General features: G+C 46.7%; 2 protein-coding genes across 5 annotated transcripts in view; one reads left to right on the top strand and one right to left on the bottom strand.

Moving 5' to 3' along the window:
- The first annotated feature begins 1,425 nt into the window (after positions 1 to 1,425).
- The window catches only part of NOLC1 (nucleolar and coiled-body phosphoprotein 1), a 31,693-nt gene continuing 17,386 nt past the window's right edge, over positions 1,426 to 15,732 (top strand). For 2 of the 4 annotated variants that reach the window (XM_073794041.1, XM_073794040.1), the window contains exons 1-13: positions 1,426 to 1,578; positions 3,770 to 3,825; positions 3,940 to 4,079; positions 4,176 to 4,390; positions 4,708 to 4,873; positions 6,211 to 6,341; positions 6,471 to 6,615; positions 6,932 to 7,060; positions 7,330 to 7,440; positions 7,533 to 8,174; positions 8,358 to 8,464; positions 8,639 to 8,731; positions 8,906 to 9,091. In XM_073794041.1, coding sequence (XP_073650142.1) covers positions 1,459 to 1,578; positions 3,770 to 3,825; positions 3,940 to 4,079; positions 4,176 to 4,390; positions 4,708 to 4,873; positions 6,211 to 6,341; positions 6,471 to 6,615; positions 6,932 to 7,060; positions 7,330 to 7,440; positions 7,533 to 8,174; positions 8,358 to 8,464; positions 8,639 to 8,731; positions 8,906 to 9,064 — 2,214 coding nt within the window. In that variant the 5' untranslated portion in view covers positions 1,426 to 1,458 and the 3' untranslated portion in view covers positions 9,065 to 9,091. Of the gene's footprint in view, positions 1,579 to 3,769; positions 3,826 to 3,939; positions 4,080 to 4,175; positions 4,391 to 4,707; positions 4,874 to 6,210; positions 6,342 to 6,470; positions 6,616 to 6,931; positions 7,061 to 7,329; positions 7,441 to 7,532; positions 8,175 to 8,357; positions 8,465 to 8,638; positions 8,732 to 8,905; positions 11,341 to 15,732 lie in introns of those variants that run through there. The other 2 variants (XM_033841821.2, XM_033841822.2) reach the window with 2 other exon arrangements.
- On the bottom strand, positions 5,365 to 6,141 carry LOC109550668 (ubiquitin-ribosomal protein eS31 fusion protein-like). The gene is made up of 2 exons (XM_019939871.3): positions 5,935 to 6,141; positions 5,365 to 5,639 (listed from the first exon to the last, which is right to left on the bottom strand). Exons 1-2 carry the CDS (start codon positions 6,131 to 6,133, stop codon positions 5,365 to 5,367), a joined length of 474 nt encoding a protein of 157 aa, XP_019795430.2. The 5' UTR covers positions 6,134 to 6,141.

Here is a 15,732-nt window from a genome sequence, read left to right as displayed (position 1 = left end):
GGTCAGGTGTAGTATCCTGACCACTTGAAACTGCTCCTCAAGAGTGTTGTAAGTGAAATCAGTCATCTAGGAGTGCCTCTCAAACTTTAAAAGAGCAGTTGAATCATCTGGAGATCTTTTAAAAATGCAGATTCTGACTTCTGGGATGGGGCCTGAGATTCTGCATTTCCAACAAAGGTGGTGCTACTGGTCCAGGAAGGAATTTTAATATCAAGGACCCAGAGGACGCTCACACTGTTGCAAATAATGGTTTTTGAAACCGAGACTTGTGTGTATGTGGACCATAATAGCTTGAGCACAATGCTTGGCATTCAGCAGGTTCTCAGATGTTTAAAGAATGCATGCAGGTGGATAGACCTTTGGGGAAGAGGGAGTTGTAGGAATTATATACCAAGGACAGGGGAATGCCTGAGAAAGGCAAAGGAGAGGTGTGTCCCTTGAGAAAGTGGATCCTTACCTCCCTGAGGGGCATGAATGGGAAATAGTCAAGGGGTAGTGCATAGGACTGAAGGGATTGCTGTTTGCTAATACGAACTGACATAAGATAGAACTTGGAATTAACTTGGCAGGCCTGAGCATTGATTGATAAATTTGAGTACTCATGACAAAAGGAGAGGCAGCTGAGGGGTTTTCTAGTTTTTCCACAGGGAGGGTTCATAGTGTGGGCTGTCCCCAGGAGGTAGAAGGGTTATTTTCAGGATTATAGGTTTGAAGAGATTGCTGCTGTCACTCAGGTTTGGTGCACAACCCCTTTTTCCCTTCATGGAGCTGACCTAAGGCTGTGTTATGTAAGAGGAAAGGGTTGTCTCATGGGCAAGTCATGATTGAGGTAGGGGCAGTTTTGAAGGTCAGCGCCTCACCACTACCACAGATAATCTGAAGTGTCCGCTGTAATAGAGATGGGAATGCAGAGGTTGGGGTGGTATCTTGAGAAAGGGCCTCCCAGGGTGTTGGAGGCAGTGAAGATGAAGAGTGGGAGTCCACGGGCAGCGCGAATAGGGTAGGTTGGGAGATCATGTGAGCAAGTTTAGAGGAATTCAAGGTCAGCTCGGGCCCCCCGGCCCACTCATTACTCTGGCATCCAGATGCCAGGGGCGCGGGTAACCGCAGCACTGAGAAAAGGTGGCTCCATCAAAAAGGCAGGGCGCGGGAAATCCGAAGTTTTCCCGCCGTGGCTGAGGGCGTGGCCCCTGACGTCAGGGTTCCGCCTTCACAAAGCAGACCGGCGGGCTCCACCCTTACCAAGATGGCGACACTCGCGGGACCGGAAAGCGTTAGTAGATTTCGTCTTTACCCTGTCTCCGAGGTGTGGGCGGGGCTGCTCTGCGGAGTGCGCCCGCCCCTTCCGCCGTGCCCTGCGCGGCACGATGGCGTCACGCGGGTCCGCCCCTACCCCTCCTCTTCCGGGTTCCTGAGTCGCGTGCGTCGGCAACGGTAGTGACGCGTATTGCCGAGAGGATGGCGGACGCCGGCTTACGCCGCGTGGTTCCCAGCGACCTGTATCCCCTCGTGCTCGGCTTTCTGCGCGATAACCAGCTCTCGGACGTGGCCAACAAGTTCGCCAAGGCAACAGGCGCTGTGAGTCCCGGGCATGATTCGTGGGCTGGGGTGGGATGACCACAGGGCTCCGGGCCCTGACATGCTTAGGTTTGCAGGTAGGGAGGTCTGTGGGGTTCGCCAGCCCAGTGTCTGCCAGGCCTTTGTGCCGAACACTGGGCGGTGGCCGGAAAGCCTGGAGTCTCAGCGTCTCTTCCACGATGTCTGACTATGTGGCGCTGAGCTTTGTTGCTTTTTTCTCGTGAGTGGGGCGGCGGTGGCCGCGTGGGAACCTCGTGGCCTAGGTCACGTGGCTGGCGGAGTGCGGCGAGGCGGCAGCGTCGTGCCCCACCGGAGGCATTGGAGGTTCCTGGTTCTTTCTTTGGGCTTTATGTTGGCTGATGCCGAGCGTGACTTGACCTTAACTCTCAATCGAATTTACCCGGGACTCAAAAGATAAGTAAAATTGCTTTAGAAATAATGAAGGCTGGGATTTTTGTTATTAAAGAAGAAAATGAACGAGTAGAGGCAGGGTTCTGCTTTTCGTTTTACTGAAGCAGGATTGAGCATCATAGTTCTCTCTACAAAGCAGGCATAGCTGTTGGCTTGAATCTTTGACTTATGGCATCAGACAAGTCTAGGTTTGGGAACAGCCTCTGCCATTTTTGAAATGTATAATCCAGGCAGCTTGCTTAACGTCCCTGAATCTGTTTCTACTTCTATGGGGATGTCATCATCCACTTTATAGGATTTTTGTGAGTAACATGATATGTACATATACAAAGTGGCAGTACCGATGCCTGGTGCTCAGGAAGCATCAGTGAGTGAAAGCTGTTATCTTAGTTATTGTACCTTAGGATGTTCCAAAAAACAAGTAAAAGGAAGATGACCAGGAATGTGAAAGGTTTGGAATCTACATCTCAAGGAAAGACATGACTGCATGAGAAAACACCTTGAGGGTAGAGTGGAGTGGTATGGTAGTCCTTAGTGGTCTTAGTCTTTGACTAAGAAGGTAGGCTTGTTCTTTGTGGTAGAATCAGGCTATGCAAGTTGAGAGTCAGATCAGCCTCAGAAAGGGCTGCCTTAAGCTGGGGCAGCCTGCCATGTGATCTGATACAGCTGCTTTCATATTGGAACTGTTTTGACTGTTAGGGAGGCTGCAGAGAGTGGGCTGGATGGAATTGGGCCTTTCAGAATCAGAAATCTTTTTTATGTGACAAAAACTAATCTCTGGAGGGTTTACTAAGGGCAAGATGCTATTTCCAGATGCTAAGCCCCTTATATGCATTATTTTTTATCTTCTCAACAAGTTAATAAGATGTGTAGTGTCATCTATCTTACAGGGAAGGAAACAGTCTCAGAAAGATTAAATGACTTATTTTTCTTTTAATTTTTATTCATTTATTTATTTTTGGCTGCATTGGGTCTTCGTTGCGGTGCACAGGCTTCTCATTGCGGTGGCTTCTCTTGTGGAGCACGGGCTCTAGGTGCACGGGCTTCAGTAGTTGTGGTAGCATGCAGGCTCAGTAGTTGTGGCTTGAGGGCTCTCGAGCACAGGTTCAGTAGTTGTGGCACATGGGTTTAGTTGCTCCGTGGCATGTGGGATCTTCCTGGACCAGGGCTCGAACCCATGTCCCATGCATTGGCAGGTGGATTCTTAACCACTGCGCCACCAGGGAAGTCCCAGATTAAGTGATTTGCTCGGGGTCACACATTAATAATTGGCAGAGGTGAGTTTCACATCTACTCATCTAACTTTGAGCCAGTATTTTTGTATATACTGTAACGCCTTGCCACTTTTTGGTTACCAACTTATAATCTGTATCAGTGTAATAGCTGAATGCAATTATGTACTGAATACGTAACATAGATTTTTACTAGTCTTCTCTTGGAGGATGGTTTCCAGTGATTTGGAATTATAAACCACGTTGCTGCAATCATCCTCCTGTGTAGATGTTTGTTTCATGGGTAAGGATAAATTCTTAGATAGTACACTGATAGAGTAAAGGGAATGTATGTTTTTAAAGGCTTTGATAAATAGGATTGACAGGTGGGGGAATAGATAGATGGTGCCAGAGACTACAGGGATAGCCCAAGTTTTTGATACCCAAAACTGGGAAATACGTAAATAGAATATTTTTCTCCTAATTTGTGCAAGTAGGAGAAGTCTTACAGAGATGTAACATTTATATCAAATTAAAAATTTCTTACTCTGCTCTCTTTTCTCTTACAGACCCAGCAGGATGCCAATGCCTCTTCCCTCTTGGACATCTATAGTTTCTGGCTCAAGTAAGTATCCTCTGTGCTAGTGTGGCTGTTTTCTCCCCCCAAGTAGGCTGGACTGTGTTCTTTGGTTTGGGAAGGTCCTGATTCCCCAGGAGTTAGCCTAATCTACCCCAACAGGTCCACCAAGGCCCCAAAGCGGAAGTTACAGGCAAATGGACCAGTGACTAAGAAGGCTAAGAAGAAGACTTCATCCAGTGACAGCAGTGAGGACAGCAGTGAGGAGGAAAAAACCCAAGGGCCTCCCGCTAAGAAAGCTGGTAAGACCCAGCAGGGAGTTGTGGTTCCAGGAAAAGGATTTGGAGGCTGTCTGTGCTAAATTTCTGGTTCTTACTGGGACCTGTACTTTTGTTCAGCTGTACCTGCCAAGCGGGCCAGTCTGCTTCAGCATCCTGGAAAGGCTGCAGTCAAGGCATCAGAGAGCAGCAGCAGCAGTGAAGAATCCAGTGATGATGAGGAGGAGGACAAAAAGAAAAAGCCTGTCCAGGTTTGCAACTTTGAGAAGGAAAGGGATTGGAAAGAAGAAACTAAAATCTTGGTTTTTAGCTTGATGGTGTTAGGTATACAACAGGTGATTACATGGTTTTTCAGGGAGGTTGTAGAAGTATGAGGTTTGGGAAGGATTATGTGAGGTTGAAGTTGAGCCCTGAATCTAGAGGAAATTCAACCCGTTCTGCTTGCCTGGCAGTATTGGGTTTCTCTGGGATACTGTCAGGGACTCCAAGAGTAAGAGAATATGTTTTATGGACAGGTACAGGGAACTCTAGACAGGGAGTGGCAGCGACAAGGCCTAAAAAAGGGGGCACCTAGGAAGCTTTTCTACCTTAGGATGTCCTTTGGGTGCCCTGAAACTCTTGCTGATTCTCCTGGTTGTGTGTTTTCTCACAGAAGGGAGTTAAGCCCCAAGCCAAGACAGTCAAAGCTCCTCCTAAGAAGGCCAAGAGCTCTGATTCTGATTCTGACTCAAGCTCAGAAGATGAGGTGCCAAAGAACCAGAAACCAAAGACAACACCCGTGGCAGCTAAAGCTCAGGCTAAAGCCCTAGCCAAACCAGGTATTGTTTATGTTCCTAGGAGGCTGGACTGGGGACCAGGTTGCCCTGGGGACTGATGTGAAAATTCCTTAATTCAGCACAGGAGTGAAATGGCACTGGATGTTGAACTAGAAGTATTGACTGGTGTCATTTTTTTAAAAAAAGAAACATTTTCCTAGTAAGTAAAAAGTTTTATTGTTAGGGACTAGTAACTACAGAAATAGTCTACAGTGAGGGAAAACATGTTTTAAAGACTTCAGAGGGCATATTCAAATAATTTGCATCATATCATTTTTTGGAAGACAGGTTTATTCCTGAAATTGGGCAAGAAATTCATCCTTTGATGTAGTAAACCACAGCATTCTCCTTCATGCTTCCTCCAGAGGCAAGAGAATTGACAGACTCCCAAGTTCTGTGCTAATAGGAAGGAGGTTTTTATGGCCTTTTAATGTTTTGATACTCCTTTTTTATTGTTGTTCATTAGTTCTTGTCTTTTATTAACCAGTATACGATTACTTATCTTTTGGTTTCTTGAAACAATAGATCAGACAACATTTGCCACAATAGTGTCTGTCAAAGTGGCTGGCCGTGGAAACTCCAGCACCGCATTCATCTGAAGGGCCCTCCTGACGCAGGCGACTGATTTTGCCATTTTCATCCACCTTACAGTATTTCAGGACAGCCAGCTTAGCCTTCTTTCTCTTATGCTTGTTCTTCTTGGGAGCGGTGTAAGACTTCTTCCTTTTCTTAGCACCACCACGAAGTCTCCACACAGATGAAGAATGGACTCTTTTTTTTTTTTTTAATTTATTTAGTTTTTTTTTCGTTGAGTTGGGTCTCCGTTGCTGCGTACGGGCTTTCTCTAGTTGCAGCGAGCGGGGGCTACTCTTCGTTGTGGTGTGCGGGCTTCTCATTGTAGTGGCTTCTCTTGTTGCAGAGCATGGGCTCTAGGTGAGCGGGCACATAGTTGTGGCACACGGGCTTAGTTGCTCTGCAGCATGTGGGATCTTCCCGGACCAGAGCTCGAACCCGTGTCCCCTGCATTGGCAGGCGATTCTTAATCAGTGTGCCACCAGGGAAGCCTTTGGACTCCTTTTGAATGTTGTAGTCAGACAAAGTATGGCCATCCTCCAGTTGCTTGCCAGCAAAGATCAGTCTTTGCTGGTCAGGAGGGATTCCTTCTTTATCTTGGATCTTGGCCTTTACATTTTCTATTGTATCTGAAGGTTCAACCTTGAGAGTGATGGTCTTCCCTGTCAGGGTCTTCCTGAAAATCTGCATCTTGGCGGCGGCACCACTGCCCATGGTGGATCCGAAAGATGTCTTTGTACTCGCTTACATTATTTCTTTTTTCTTAGGTATACCAGCTCGTCCAGCACCTAAAGTAGTCAATGGCAAAGTAGCTGGTAGTAACAGCAGCAGCAGCAGTAGCAGCAGCAGCAGTGATGATGACTCAGAGGAGGGGAAAGCAGCAGCCGTATCTAAGAAGGTATGGACCTTAATATCTAGCAGGAAAGAAGGGACTGGGGACGTTGGTAATTGGGGGGTCTCCATTGCATGGCAGGATTGGTTGGGTCAGTATTTTCCTGTGGTAATTGATTTTCTCTGTGTGATGCAGACTGTACCTAAAAAGCAAGCTGTGGCCAAGGCCCCAGTGAAAGCAGCTGCCACTCCTGCCCAAAAGAGTTCCAGCAGTGAGGACTCCTCCAGTGAGGAGGAGGAGGAGGAAGAGCAGAAGAAAAAACCCATGAAGAAAAAACCAGGTGACTGGACACGGGGAGTCAAGCTGGACGTCTGTGACCAGGGCCCAATGGCAGGAGGACCTCTGCAGTCACCACGTGGACCTTGGCATGTGTCAGCCAGCTTCTCCCAGAGAAAGGAGAAAGCCACGTTGCCTTTTATAACCTAGACTCAGAAATGGCATGCCATCATCTCTGCCGTAGTCTATTTGTTAGAAATGAGTCACTAATCCTAGCCCACCCTCAAGGGATAGGGAATTAAGCTCCATTTCTAGAAGGAAGCAGTATCAAAGAATTTGTGTATATATTTTAAAACCACCACACTGTCCCTTTTAAACAGGTCCCTATAGTTCAGTTCCCCCGCCTTCTGTTCCCCCACCCAAGAAGTCCCTGGGAATTCAGGCTCCCAAGAAAGCTGCAGAGAAGCAGCAGCCTGTGGAGAGCAGTGAGGACAGCAGCGACGAGTCTGGTGAGTCATCACCTGTGGTGAGTGGGTCTGGGGAGCGTATGAGGAGTAGGGAGGGAAATGGTTCTGTCCCTTCTGCTTTTTTTTTTTTGGCTGTGCCGCGCGGCTTTTGGGATCTCAGTTCCCTCACCAGGGATTGAACCCGGACCACAGCGCTGAAAGCCTGGAATCCTGACCACTAGGCCACCAGGGAACTCCCTGCATCCTTCTTTTCGTTGCCCCTGGTTGGATTGGGACTCTGGACCCAGCCTAATGCCATAGGTTCTCTCCAGATTCAAGTTCTGAGGAAAAAAAGAGACCCCCAGCTAAGGCAGTCATCTCCAAAGCAACTACTAAACCAGCTCCAGCAAAGAAGGCAGCAGAGAGCTCTTCAGACAGCTCAGGTAAGGCATAGGAGGCCCTCAGGGCAGTGGGAGCTCCAAGGGCTCCCCTCAGTCTGATGTGGGGAGATACTCACTCCATCCTCTCTGTCTAGACTCCGACAGTTCTGATGAAGCTCCTGCTAAGCCAGCCAGTACCACCAAGAATTCCTCAGGTAAGCCAGCTGCCACTCCCAAGCAGTCTGCGGTTAAGCCAGCTACAACTCCCAAGCAGCCTGCAGCCACTGGCCAGAAGCCTCTGACCAGAAAGGCTGATAGCTCCTCCAGCGAGGAGGAGAGCAGTGCTAGTGAGGAGGAGAAGACGAAGAAGACTGTAGCCACCCCTGAGTCCAAGGTGATGGCCAAAGCAGCTCCGTCTTTGCCTGCCAGGCAGGCCTCTCAGGGTGGTGGGGACAGCAGCTCTGATTCAGACAGCTCCAGCAGCGAGGAAGACGAGGACGAGAAGACGCCTAAACCCCCAGCCAAAAAGAAGCCACAGAAGGCAGGGGGAACTGTAGCCCCTTCCAAACCAGCCTCTGTGAAGAAAGCAAAGGCCGAGAGCAGCAGCACTTCTTCCTCTGAGGACTCCAGTGAGCAGGAGGAAGAGGAGAAGCCCAAGGCCAAGGGCACTCCAAGACCACAAACCGCCAAGGCCAATGGCACCTCTGCACTGACTGCCCAGAATGGAAAAGCAGACAAGGACAGCAACGAGGAGGAGCGGGGCAAGAAAAAGGCAGCAGTGGCAGTTGCTAAGCCAGGTCTGTATCCAAAGAACCTGCCTCCTGGGTTTGTCCCCCAGATCAGGATGGGCTCTACTCTTGGGGGTGGGATAGGGAGCCGAGGCCCATGACTGGCTTCCAGTTAGTTGGAGGCCCTCAGTGTGGGACCCTGGGAGGAGGGACAGGAAACTGGTCTCCTGAGTCTGGCCTTTTGTTTTGTAGGTTCAGGAAAGAAGCGGAAGCAGAATGAGGCTGCTAAGGAGGCAGAGACTCCTCTAGCCAAGAAGATAAAGCCCCAGACCCCCAACACGTTTCCTAAAAGGAAGAAAGTAAGTTGTCTTATTTTCCTCTCAGGAGCCAGCGTTTAGAGTAGAAAGAAAAATTGCAAAGCACCTTGACAGCCCTTTGCCTGGCCTGGCATACGTGCTGTGGGTGTAGCTCCGGAGGGCCTTCCTGACCAGAAGCCCACTCCATCCTGAATTTCCTGCTTCATTCTTCTTCAGGGAGAACGAAGGGGATCCTCCCCATTCCGAAGGATCAGGGAGGAGGAGATTGAGGTGGATGCTCGAGTGGCAGACAATTCCTTTGACGCCAAGGTGAGGAGAGAGAGGGTCTTCACCATTCTTGAGGGGGTGGGGTGAGAGAGGGTAGCTTTTGGTTCTGGTTGGTAGGAGGTTCTCTGGGTTCGGGTTGCCTGGAGCAGGGAGAAGAAACTGACAGGGCCCTGGCGTTGTCCTTCTGTGTGCTAACCACCTGTCTCTACTTACCAGCGGGGTGCAACCGGAGACTGGGGGGAGCGAGCCAATCAAGTTCTGAAGTTCACCAAAGGCAAATCCTTCCGGCATGAGAAAACCAAGAAGAAGCGGGGCAGTTACCGGGGAGGCTCCATCTCTGTCCAAGTCAATTCTGTTAAGTTTGACAGCGAGTGACCGTGGACCATCTGTAGCACAGCAGGGGTGATGATCTGAGACCACTCACTTTCCCCAGTGGACCTGGGAACCCTCAGCTCTATCGGGGGAGGGTCTCAGTGAGGAGAGCAGTTTAGATTAGGTCTGAAGGCTTTGCGTCGTAACATCCTCTAAGGTCCTTTTCTGTGTTTGTGGTTTTGTACAGATTTGTTTTTGAGTGTTGGGTAGCAAGGACAAGGTAAGGGGAGTGTTCTTTTTTAAGAAAAATTGTTTTAGTTGTCATTCTCCCTGTTTTGTGGAAGTTCTCATACTGAGAAATTTGTATATTTTACATTAGATTATTTCTTATTGATTTTTGTTGTGGTTTTCAGAGGTGGGTTCACAGATTAAAATCTCAGCTATCTTCCAAGATGTGGTAAAGGTCACATTATGAATTTTTATAATTGGAGAATTCTGTCTATGGGAGTGCTTGTGTCCACATTTCATCCTTTCTACCCCTCAGGGCCCTGGTGAGGGGTGGCTAAGACTGGTTAATGTATTTATCTGTTAAGCATGAACTATGTACCTCATTCGTGGGATCTAGGACTGAAGTTTTCAGCCAGCATGGACTTACCTACTTTGGCGGATAAAATTTACTGTTTTGTTTCAGGCAAAATTCTGGTGTGGTGTGAATGCCGTGGGGTCAGTCTGAATATTTCGTTTGCTATAATTTTCTTATTACATAATGTTTGCGATATGTGTTTTTTAATTTGAAAGCATAAACTTTTTTATTGTTCAAAGACAATTTTTGATTGGCTTGACCTTTAAGAGTGTCGAATACTAAATTGAGGGCTACATCTTATTTTTTTACATTTTAGAGAACAAAACAGCGTTAATTTAATCTGAAAAGCACATATCACTTGGTATTTCTGTCTTGGTAGCAGTGGTGACACAAAATTAGTTTCTTGGTTTCATTAACTCCTACATGGTTGGGAATCACTGATCAAGAAAGTGAAAGAAGAAAACCTATAATTAAAAACCTTAATCCTCAGTAGGAATTAGGTTACATTATTCAAGTGAATTTATAGGTAACCTGTAAATGGAGGATGAGAAGAATCATTACAAAGCATTTTATCTGGTAATACTTGAGTTAGACTGGTGTTGGGAGAGCATCCTAACAGGATTATTGTGTCTTGTAGTTGGTGCACGGGAGCAACTGATGTGCCCCCTTCAGAACCTTGATTCTCAGTAACAGTGGAGATAACAGTAAAAAACAGTGAGCAGAGATACGACTCTTAGGCCAAGCAGGCTGATCATAAAGCTGTAGGAGGTGACTGTTGGCAGTGCTCAGCCAGAGTAAGATAGGGAGGAAAGTCGACGAGTTCTCCAAGTTCTCTGGGGCTGGTCTGTCCCTGTGTTGGGAAAGTGTGCCCTAGCTTTATGGATGAGTTGTAACTTAAGGATAGCTTCCCCTTGTTTGGGTTCCACAGATAACCTGGTTTTCTGTGTCACTGCCTCTAGGAAGAAAATGTGCTCTTCACGCTGACATACGTATTCAGTCTGCATGGTAAAAGTTCTACATCTTACTAAAAAGTAATAAGCTGGCTGGTTTATAATGTATCTTGGGAGTTTTATTAATGTGAGTCCAAAGCTCTCCCACCTCCACTCAAAACAGAACAACTTGGTTGCTAGTTGGAGGGCTGGGGCCCAGACTTGTGGGTTCAGTGTGGAGCCTTCTTGACTATTCCTTATCTCATGATACCTTGTCTCATGGTGCCTTGTCCAGGTAATAGACCAGCCTGTGCGTAGTCTAACTTGGGGAATTGGCAAAGTGGCCCATGGGCCAGATCCAGTCCATGGCTTGTTTTTGTGTTGCTCAGGAGATAAGAATGCTTTTACATTTTTTAAAGGGTTTAAAAAAAAAAAAGTGACAGACTTTATGTGACCACAAAGGATATAATGTTTACTATCTGGCGTTTTACAGTTTGCAAAACCCTGGCCTAAATCAGTGATTTCACAACACTGGCTGAAAATTAGAATTATCTGGGGATCTTTTAAAAACAGTGATACCCAGGGACCCATCTGCTGATCGGTTGAGTCAGATCCTGGTGCTCTCTGGTGGATTCTGGGAGTTAAGATTTTTTAAAGCTCCTAGGTGATTCTAAAGAGCAACCAGAGCTGAAAACCACTAATCTAAGAGCATTTGAAAAGAAATGAGTTGGTAATTTTTCTTTCCTCCCCTTATACTTTCATTTTCAAATGTACTTGTTAAATCTAATAGTATAAAGTAAAAATTAAATTTCCGTTTTATCCCCGTTTTCTGGGACTTGATTCTTTTGTCTCTTTCCAGAGAGTTTCACTGTGTGTACTACTACATGAATCCTCTCCCCTTTCTCCTCACACATATGGAGTAGCTTGCTATATGCAGGGTTTCATAACTTTGGAGCTCATTTTTAATGACCCCATTGTATGGAAGTAGCATAAATTATTTTAAGTAGTACCTTATTGGTAGCTGTTCAGGTTGTTTAAGTGTTTTGTTATTATAAATAGTGCCATAGTGGATATTTTATATGTGAGACTGAGTATTTGTGTGGGTATTTTTATAGGAAATAGTCTAAGAGTGATTGTTGGGTCAGAGGATGTGTACATTTAACGTTTGTTCATCATTGCTCTCCAAAACCATTGTACCAACTTGTAGTTCCAACAACACTTTATGAAAGTACCTCTTTGCTTGCCCTCTTGCCAACACTTAAACAAGTTTATCTTTGCCACTTGGGTAAATGAAAATGCTCAGTTTTTTAAAATTGTGGTAAAAAAACACAACATTAAAGTTGCCATCTTAACCACTTTTAAGTGTATAGTTCATTAGTGTTAGCACTGACATTGTTGTGCAACAGATTGCTATGATTTTGACTACTTTAGATATTTCATGAGTGGAATCAGACTGCATTTGTCCTTCTGTGACTGGCTTATTTCACTTAGCATAATGCCCTCAAGGTTTACTCATGTTGTAACATGTGGCAGGATCTCCTTTTTCAAGGCTGCGTGATATTCCATTGTATGTATATACCACATTTAATTTATCCATTTCATTGTTTAGTTTCAGGGACCTGAATTCCTACCTATGCTGATGGGTTCTGGCAGTGTTGCTGAAATCCACACGTTAAGTGAATCACACACATGATGGCTCATGCCCATCTGCAGTGTACCTCATATGGACACAAAGCAGGAGACTTTCCAATATCCTTTTGTGGCTTTATGTTTCACAGGTTATATCCTCACTACTACCCAATCCTGTTAGGTGGATATTAACTAGATCATGGTGTCTCAACCTTAGTATTTGGGGGCTCTGAAATACTAAGAGTGTTTGAATGCCTACTATGTACCAGCCATAGAACTCCCTGAGAGCTCAGTGTCTAATAGGGGAAGTCAGAGATGGGAACAGTTCTGTACACCATGCTGAGTCCTGTCACCAAGGGTCAGAGTAGCACCCCCAAGGGGACAGCAACAAAAGACTGACCTTGGCCCAGGATTCTGAGGAGAGTAGCAGCTGCCAGGGGGGAAGAAGGCACATACCATAAAAGGAAGAAGAAATGTTCCCAGTGGGAGAAGAGAGCCTTTAGGATGGATCAGGTGGAGGATGTGTGGTAAGTAGGGGCAGGTTAATACTGTCTGAGGATTCAGTAGCAATGGCCTTTTGTACCCAAGTGAGGAGTTAATACTTTATTTTGTTCTCCTGAGTGTGTTAGGGGATTGCTAGTCCAATGCAGTGCTCCGGGCACTAAATACAGCTGCAGGGAAAGCAAAGCCCCTACTGACAACTGAGTTCTTATCCCCCTGCCTCATGCAAAGCTGGCTTAAGCTGTCTGCAATTACTGAAGAGGCCAGTAGGTGGGGCCCTTGCACACTGCAGGGAGCTGGACTCTATAGTTGAAGCTTGGCATTGTGTTACCCCACTTAACATTCAACAAATTCGGAGCACCTGCTATGAGCTTTTGGATACAGAGATGAATAAGACGTAGGTCCTAGCTTGAGGACCCTTGGTTCTGGAGAGTGGAGAGGAGAGTCTGTCATCTATGAGAGGTCATCTGTTACCTGAAAACCAGCAACAGGCAACATGGCTCATAGAGGAACCCTGATGTTCATGTGGAACTCCCAACTTTCCCCTCAGGTCCAACAGGGCACTGGAGCTCCCATAAGGGGGGCCAGCCACAGGTCCCACTGCTTATGGAAACTGCAGACCTGTGTCCTTCCTATGCCTGGGAGCTCAGAGGCCCTGGTGCTCTCTCCTCTGTCTCCCCTCCTCTCCCAGCAGGATTGAGGAGAACATATGCCAGGCTTCCATCTTCTAAGTGTATTGGAGGGTAGGTAGGGTACAGAGTATTTCAATAAATTAGCCTGTCAGACACAGAAATTCATCCATTCAGTAAATATGAGTGCTTACTATATACCAGGCACGTAATTTGTGAGAGATGTTAACAAAATCATGAATGAACAAAAAACCAGACACAGTCCCAGCAACCAAAGTTTACCCAGTCTAATGAGGGGCAAAGATATTAATCCACACAAATAAATGTATAAATATAAACTTCAGTACAATGAGGGCAAGGTACGAAGAGCTGCGAGCACATGTGACAGGGGAAAGTAGCCCACATAGTGGTGATACTCCCTCACGGACTGGGTAGCCATGTAATCTATCATCTAAACTGGGATGCTTTTTTTTTTTTTAAAGATTTTTTTTTTTTGATGTGGACCATTTTTAAAGTCTTTACTGAGTTTGTTACAATATTGCTTCTGTTTTGTTTTGGTTTTATGGCCTCGAGGCATGTGGGATCTTAGCTCCCTGATCAGGGATCGAACCTGCACCCCCTGCATTGGAAGGCGAAGTCTTAACCACTGGACAGCCAGGGAAGTCCCTAAACTGGGATGTTTTTGAGAATGAAGGGAGAGAGATTGATAATTAGGCTGAGAGGAACAGGTGTGGATTGAGACTTTCCCAGGCAAGTCAGGACATAGGGTCACTGTGGTAATAGATGTCTTCACTGAGGAAGTGATGTTTCAGCCCAGACTTGAAGGTGAGAGTTAATTAGGTGAAGGTGTTGATGTTACTGACTTGGGTCCTTGGACTCTTTAATCAACAGAAGTTGATAAGAGACCATACGAGGTATTCAGGCAAGGCTTTATTGGGACCCACGCTGTAGCACAAAGGAGGGAAAACAAGTAACGGGTTCCCTTGCTCGCTCTCCGAGGAGGGTGGGCTTGTTCCTTAAGCGGTGTGAGGGTGGGGGTGGATGGGTGGGTTAGGCTGAAGGAGTGGCTTAGGTGGTCTGCCCACCCGCTTGGCGGTGCTGGGATCATGCAGAGTACCCTGCTTTTGCTCCTGGCTCCTCAGAAGTGGCAGTTGGTTTGTTGTCTTTTAGTATCTTATTGTTCATAGTCCCTTATAGTTTCTTGTTATTCTGTTGCTTGTCTAGGTGCAAGCACTCCAGTAAAGGGTCCCAGGTCCCAGCCTGTCTCAGTGGTGCAAGATGAGCAGGGCTGTGTGTTTTTTTCAGTGAGAAGACACAGCATGTGCAAAGGCCTTTTGGTGAGAGGGAACATGATGGAGACCCCAGAAGGGGTCTGTGCAGCTGAAAGGCAGAGGAAGGAGGAGAGCAGTATAAGATGAGGCTTGAGAGGGAGGCAGGGACCGGGGCATGTAGAGCCTTGTAAGGCGTGTTTTATTCTGAAGGCAGTGGGAAGCTGTTGAAGAGTGTGTGCGTGTCTTAGTCATCTGGGGCTACCATAGCAAAATACCATAGCCTGGGTGCCTTAAACAACAGAAATGTGTTTCTCATAGTTCTTGAGACTGGGAAGTCCAAGATCAAGATGCAGGCCTGTTTGGTTCCTGGTGAGAACTCTCTTCCTGGCTTTCAGAAGGCTTCTTGCTATGTCCTCACATGGCAGGGAGAGACAGAGTAAGCTCTCTGGTCTCTCTCTTTTTTTTTTTTTGCGGTACGCGGGCCTCTCACTGTTGTGGCCTCTCCCGTTGCGGAGCACAGCCTCCGGACGCGCAGGCTCAGCGGCTACGGCTCATGGGCCCAGCCACTCCGCGGCATGTGGGATCTTCCCAGACTGGGGCACGAACCCGTGTCCCCTGCATCGGCAGGCGGACTCTCAACCACTGCGCCACCAGGGAAGCCCCCCTCTGGTCTCTTTTTTACAAGGACACTAATCCTATCTTGGGGCTGTACCCTCATTACCTCATCTAAACCTAATTACCTCCCAAAGGCCCTGCTTACTGTTACCATCATGTTGGGAGTTAGGGCTTCGACATATAAATTCTGGGGGGCAGAGGAACACAAACATTCAGTCCATAACAGTGAGTGTATGTGTGGGTATCATTTTTTTTTATTAGGGAAAATTTCAAATATATAAAAGAATTACCAATACAGACAGTAATCAACTAACATTAAACATTCCATCAGTATCACCGAATGTGTTAAAGGCTGGTGACAGATTTGCATGCTGAAAAGCCAAATGTGGTTAGCATGAGAATAGACTGAAGGGATTTGGAGCGGATATTTTGAGACCAGTTAGGCTACTGCAGTAGGCCAGGAGAGAGATCATTTTGGTGACCTGAATTAAAGTGGTGCCAAGATAGAGAGATGGAGAGAGGTGGATAGATTTGAGAAATATTTAGGAAAAAAACTAGAACTTGGTTGGTGGGG

Source organism: Tursiops truncatus, chromosome 16 (assembly GCF_011762595.2).
Source record: "Tursiops truncatus isolate mTurTru1 chromosome 16, mTurTru1.mat.Y, whole genome shotgun sequence".
Classification (NCBI taxonomy): Eukaryota; Metazoa; Chordata; class Mammalia; order Artiodactyla; family Delphinidae; genus Tursiops; species Tursiops truncatus.
The sequence above is the reverse complement of the archived record's forward strand: the minus strand, read 5'-3'. Positions and strand labels throughout refer to the sequence as shown.

Coding starts and splice junctions, on each gene's coding strand:
- LOC109550668 (XM_019939871.3), bottom strand. CDS start 6,133: ATGCAGATTTTCAGGAAGACCCTGACAGGGAAGACCATCACTCTCAAG. Junction 5,640..5,934: donor CATTCAAAAGGAGTCCAAAG/GCTTCCCTGGTG, acceptor AAAAAAAAAGAG/TCCATTCTTCATCTGTGTGG.